This window comes from Diceros bicornis, chromosome 24, assembly GCF_020826845.1.
Source record: "Diceros bicornis minor isolate mBicDic1 chromosome 24, mDicBic1.mat.cur, whole genome shotgun sequence".
Lineage (NCBI taxonomy): Eukaryota > Metazoa > Chordata > Mammalia > Perissodactyla > Rhinocerotidae > Diceros > Diceros bicornis.
Window position 1 is genome coordinate 28,582,931 of NC_080763.1, and position 6,000 is coordinate 28,588,930.

Here is a 6,000-nt window from a genome sequence, read left to right on the forward strand (position 1 = left end):
ATGTTCAAACTATGGAAAAGTTATGAATTAGTCTCTGGCTGAAGAGAATGTTTAAAAAAAAAAAAATATGACAAAAAGAAAAAAAAAAGGCAAACTCACAGTTTTTAGTTCCATCAGAACTTGTTCATCAACTCCATCATCCAAAAAGATGTCTCTTACATCATTAATAACATCTTCAATCACAGATCTGTATAATTTAGGCTTTAAAGGAAAAATAAGACTGTTGAAAATGATCATTTTTCACATATTAAAAAACACATTTTCACAAATTCAAAAGAAATTAAATGTAATACAATAGTCATTTTTCCAAGTTATCTAAATCTTATTCTAGAAGACATAACTTTAAAAATATGGCCATCCTAATAAACCTCATTTGCCTTAGTTAAAATGGATTATTGGATGACTATTTTAACAGAAGTTTTAAGACTATTTAATGCAGTTCATATGCAGAAGGTCCTTACACATACAAGGCCCATACAATTTCCAGTTATAATTTCCTATGTTGTAATGTGATCCAGTAATAGCTTTATGGGTTGCTATGCCTAGTTCCTATTACTCCTTGCTTAGTCTGATCCTATTCTATCTCATAACCTCGTCACTAAGTCTCAGACTTTAGAGAACCTTATGTCCTGCAGTCATCTGCCTGGTAATAATCTGCAACCTAATGAGTATCCAAATCTAAAAATCACCTCATTTTTGTTTTTGTTACTCAGTCTGTATCCTTAAGCTATACCACAAAACTGTTCATATATTCACAATAACAGATCCTCAAGTCCCAGAGGAACAAGGCATACTGATGTCTCTCTCAGGATTTCTCTCCTTCTACCACTGCCCAAATGATGCTATGGAATAGAATCTTGAGCAGCCTCGATGTTTTTTGTGTGTGTGTGTGAGGAAGATCAGCCCTGAGCTAACATCTGCCAATCCTCTTTTTTTTGCTGAGGAAGACTGGCCCTGGGCTAACATCCATGCCCATCTTCCTCCACTTTATATGGGACGCCACCACAGCACGGCTCGCCAAGCGGGGCGTCAGTGTGCGCCCAGGATCCGAACCAGCGAACCCCGGGCCGCCGCAGCAGAGCGCGCGCACTTAACCGTTTGCACCACCGGGCCAGCCCCTCAATGTTTATTTTTTAAATTATTATTATTATTACTATTATTGTTGGTATTACTTGGGGGTGAGGGGAAGCTTGCTTCTAGAAGGTTGCCAGAAGGATAAAATGAAAATACATGTGAAAGCACTTTCAAAAGTATAAAGTATTTTTTAAAAAGCAAAAGGTGGGATAGAGAACAATTTGCCCAACCCCACATCCTATTTTTAACACATCAGACAAACGGAAGTTTACATGTTAGAATAATAAAACTAGAGTTGCCTCACTATAAATCCTATCCATTATCACAGAGTTAAGGTTAACAGCCTTTTTCTTTTAATAAGCTTTGTCACTATTTGTGTTCTATCTTGTTTAAGGTAAAAGTTACTGGTTATCCAATAAAACTAAGGGTTTGCTCTCATAGGCAAACCTCAAACAGAAATAAATGTTTCATTAGCATCTCTATCAGCAAAACTGTTATCACAAGGGAACCCTCTAAGAAAATGTGTCCTTGCCTAGTTAAAAATACAAATAATGAATTCTTCCATAAAATGTACCTCAACCATTAAAAACTATTTGCTCTTTTTCATTACAACCAGAAAAACAATTCATGTATCTAGGTTCTCACCTCTGCTGCTCCACTCACTAACTTGCTTTTTTAGTTTGCCAAATCAGCTTCTGTGAACTTTAAAATTATTCGTGTGTAAAACGTGCATCTCTACAGTGTCTCTATTTTAATATTCTGATTCTATATAAGAGGAAAGTCTGCCTATGGGTATCACCTTATCTATGGCAATTTAACTACTGAATTACAAAACACATTTATAAAGTGCTTTGTTTAAAACCAATAATGACATTAAAAAGAGGCAGTGTAACTTTTAATTGGTAGTATAAAACTTAAATTGATGATATAAATTATTTTTTCAGCAAACTAGATGTTGCTTTGGGTTTCTGAAATTAGTCACCCCTAAAAATCTTCTGCTTGGAGGTCTAGACATTTATAGGTAACAAATGTGCTTTCCTTCTGGCACTCCCTATTTAATGTATCAACCTTGCTTTAATAAGATTTTGCTTTTGTGCCTTAATTAACCCAAAACTTGAGCACTTCATGGATTCATAAGCACTACAGTTGAAAGAAGGGAAATGTGTATTCTTCATGAAGTATACACATAAAGAATAATTTAAGGGGCTGGCCCGGTGGCGCAAGCGGTTAAGTGCGCGCGCTCCGCTGCGGCGGCCCGGGGTTCGCTGGTTCGGATCCCGGGCGCGCACCGACGCACTGCTTGGTAAGCCATGCTGTGGCGGCGTCCCATATAAAGTGGAGGAAGATAGGCACCGATGTTAGCCCAGGGCCGTCTTCCTCAGCAAAAAAAGAGGAGGATTGGCGGATGTTAGCTCAGGGCTGATCGCCTCACAAAAAAAAAAAAAAAAAAAAAAAAGAATAATTTAAGAGAATTGTTCATAAGTTGAAAAGCCCTTAAAATCCTGATGTTTTTAGAAGTATGTGGGTACACAGGCACTATTTGAAATACGCAATTTCCAAATTATTATTTAAAATGCTAAACTTGCCTTGAGCCAAAGTTTTTACCTTTTACGAAATAAAAAGTCATTTAAGAGGTTTGTCATGGTTTTCAAAAAACACATATTTCAAACCTAAAAACTGGTAATTTCAAGGGCCATTAGTAGCATTATCTAATGATTCATTAGAAGGTTCCTTTCAAAAGTGTTAGTCCCCCATGCAATACTGGAAAACAAACTGGATTAATTTCTCTATTGGATATCACACTAATATCCAATTCAATAAAAACCTTGTCTGCTCAGAATTTTAATTTTTTAAAATCCAGTTTGCAGTTAAAGCCTCCTCACTTTCATTACTCACAATTCCCCTACACAGAAATGTACTGTGGATATAGGTGCTACGTTGAAGCTTCAGGCACTTATCTACTTCTTTGAACAGCTTCGTGTCTCCGCTATTTATTATAAGAAAACATAATGAAATATTAGGAGCTAGATTCTAACACATTTCCTGAATACTTGATGAACACAATACTACCAAAGTCAAGTCCTTTGCAGCTAACAGTTAACGTAGAAAGCACTTTTTTTCCATTCCCGACAATAATGTAGGCATCTTGTAATACAAGAACGATTAGACATCTGACCTAAAATTATCTCTAAAAACAAAAATAAAACTAAAAAGGAAAGCAATTCTCTTTTCCCCTAACAAAGACGGCAAATCCCAGCGGCTGCACCACAACAAAAACTTGGGGCTCTGAAAGCAGCCCCCGTTGGGTGCGAACATGACAGGCTAAGGAAAGGACCTAGAAATAAATCGAGCTCTGCACGCGCCTGCCTCTCGCGTCGGGAGCACGCACCTCCCAGCCCCGCTCTCAGCAGCTCTCACTATTTAAAGCCGGATCTGGTGTTTAAATGGAGAGGCGGTGACGTAGGCCTGAAAAGCACCTTCCCATCCTGGCAGAGTCTATATTAGAGAGCGGCAATGGCTCTATATAAACAGGGCAGCCAAAGGGAGGAGGACCACAAGGCTCAGGGACTGAAAAGCCGGGTAAGCGGCCGCAGCCATGATGGATCGACCCGAGTCGCCAACGGTACGGAGTCGGGCGGCCGCGGGCAGGTCTGCGGCATTTGGGACCGGGCAAAAACGTGTTTTATTGTCACAATAAAAATAAGAGAGTGGGGTGGACGAGTGATCACATTGCGTTGGTGACTGAAAAGGTTCTTTATGTGACTGCTTTTTGCAAACCTACGTGATCGCAAGTAACCAAAAAGGGACGAACGGGGAGAAGTAGGCAAATTGCAAGGCGAAAGCGGGGGCACTTTGACCACTGTAGGCTTTTTTTTGTTTGTTTTGGTGCTTTTGCTAGTCGAAGATACGATGGGGGTTTTGCTTCCCCTTCGCCATTTTACCGATTCGGAAGGAACCGAGATAAGTGCTTTTCAACCTTCGTCCTTTTTTAAAAAAAAAAAAAACATAAAATGGCCCCAGCGAAGGCTCCCTAAGCACAACAGCCAGAAACACCCCAAGTTCCCCCCCGAAGTAGCCATCAACGTTCCACTGCAGGAAAGTGGATCGCGGTGGGTCTTGGGGATTCGCCCAATTCCCCAGACCCGGTTTTTGTTTGGAGGCGGCTCGGGGAGCCCTTCTCGAGCCGGCGCGGCCGGGCCCACTTCGGGGGCAGCGGCGGCTCCCCTCCCGCCCTCCCCCCCGGCGGCCGGGGTCTGGGGCCGGGGCCGCGCACTCGCCCCGGCCCAACCGCCTCCGCGGCCCCAGGCCCCGCCGGCACCCCCGCCCTCCCGCCGCCGCCGCCGCCGCCGCCGCGAGCCCTCGGCGCCCCCCCGCGCCCGCCGCCCGGCGCCCCGGCCCGCTCCGCCCGAGGCGGGAAGCGGCGGCGGCGGTGGCCGCGCGGGCGGCTGAGGAGAGTCGAGGCCGGGAGTCGCCGCCGTCCCCGCCCCCGCCCGGTCCGGCCGTTGCTGCCGCCTGGACGAAGCCCCCGCCGGCCACCGCACCACGTCCTTACCACGGTGTTTGTATTTGCCGAGTTCGCCATTTCCACACACAACACAAACAAGAGGGGAGCAACCCCGAGAAAACAAGAGAAAAACAAAACCAAAAAAAAGAAAAAGAAAAAACCGAAACACCCAGAGGGTGACCCAAGCCACCGCAAGATGGGGGGGAAAAATTTTTCAACAAAATCGGATCCTGAAGGAGTAGAGGGGAGCGGTGAGAGGAGAGGGGGAGGTGGAGGAGGGGGGCAGTCCTCCCGGAGCTAAAAACCTCGAGAATCGCCCTTAAAAAAAAAAAACCACGACCCTTTGGGGGGTCCGGGGGGCGTTGCCCGCTCCCCACCCCGCGCCCAGGAGGGAACCACCACCGGTCGCCGCTCCCCGCGCCGCCGCTGCCGCCACCGGCTGCAGCTCCAGCCGTCCGGTCCGCCCGCTTCTCCCCTTTATATAGCGAGCCAACGAGCTGCGCGAGCCACCGCCGCCGCCGCTGCCGCCGAGAGACAGGGCGGAGGGGGAGGGAGGGGCGGAAAGGGCGGGGGCACAGGTGGGCGGGGCTCAGCGCGAGACACCGCGAGAGCCGCGTGCGCAGGCGCGCCGGGGCGGTGGCCGCCGCGAGTCGCGTCGTCACGCGCCGTGGAGGGTGCTGGGCAGGCGGAGCCCGGGGTCTGGTGTACTGAAGTCGGACCGCTGCCTCCCCAAGTCTCGCGTGATCACGTGGTTGGCACGCAGGCGGAAGTTCGGCGGCTCGTTTGGGGTGAGGAGCTTGCAAACCACTGCCGGGAAAGGCGTGAGTTTTGGTGATACTCGAGTCCAAAGCTTGCTGGGACCGCCTCCTCTCAGGCGTTGTTGCGCCGTCCCACGCTGGAGGAGCTAGGAAATGTGGAAGGGGCGGTGGGGGCTGCCTCGTTAGGAATGGCCGCGGAGGAGGACCAGTCACGTGGACCAGCTTCCGGCCCCTGGCGCGCTTGGACTCAGGGCAGAGTTTTAAACGCGGAGTCACGTCAGAGCGTGATCTCGGCTTAGACTGAGAGCTTTGAGGCGTTCGCGCCTTCCGCCGAGGGTTGGCCTTTCGCTTGCAAAGTTGTGTACGTGTTCCTAAAGGGGATGAATGCTGATTTGGGCCTACTGTTAACACATTCCAGAATTAATAACCCCTAAAACCGGCTGAGTTGTTTGTCTCAAGTACAGCTACAAAGTCTTTGGATTTAAGTTCCCCAAAGGTTCGGCCCCTACCAGCCCACGTACTTAAATGATTTCTGATAGTAGTGGAAATGCCAAAAAAAGCAAAACGAAACACCGACCACAGGGTTATGACAGCATGATAACCTTCCCTGTTTTTTTAACCTACTGCCAAAATTCTGTGTCTCCACATAGCCAGCATGTAGTG

General features: G+C 47.2%; 1 protein-coding gene across 1 annotated transcript in view; it reads right to left on the minus strand.

The window, feature by feature from the left end:
* GTF2A1 (general transcription factor IIA subunit 1) overlaps positions 1-5,077 on the minus strand; it is a 40,616-nt gene extending 35,539 nt beyond the window's left edge. Inside the window, exons 1-2 of the mRNA XM_058567483.1 lie at positions 4,628-5,077; positions 100-201 (exon numbers count right to left, since the gene is read on the minus strand). Coding sequence (XP_058423466.1) covers positions 100-201; positions 4,628-4,657 — 132 coding nt within the window. The 5' untranslated portion in view covers positions 4,658-5,077. The remainder of the gene's footprint in view (positions 1-99; positions 202-4,627) is intronic.
* Positions 5,078-6,000: the final 923 nt, after the last annotated feature.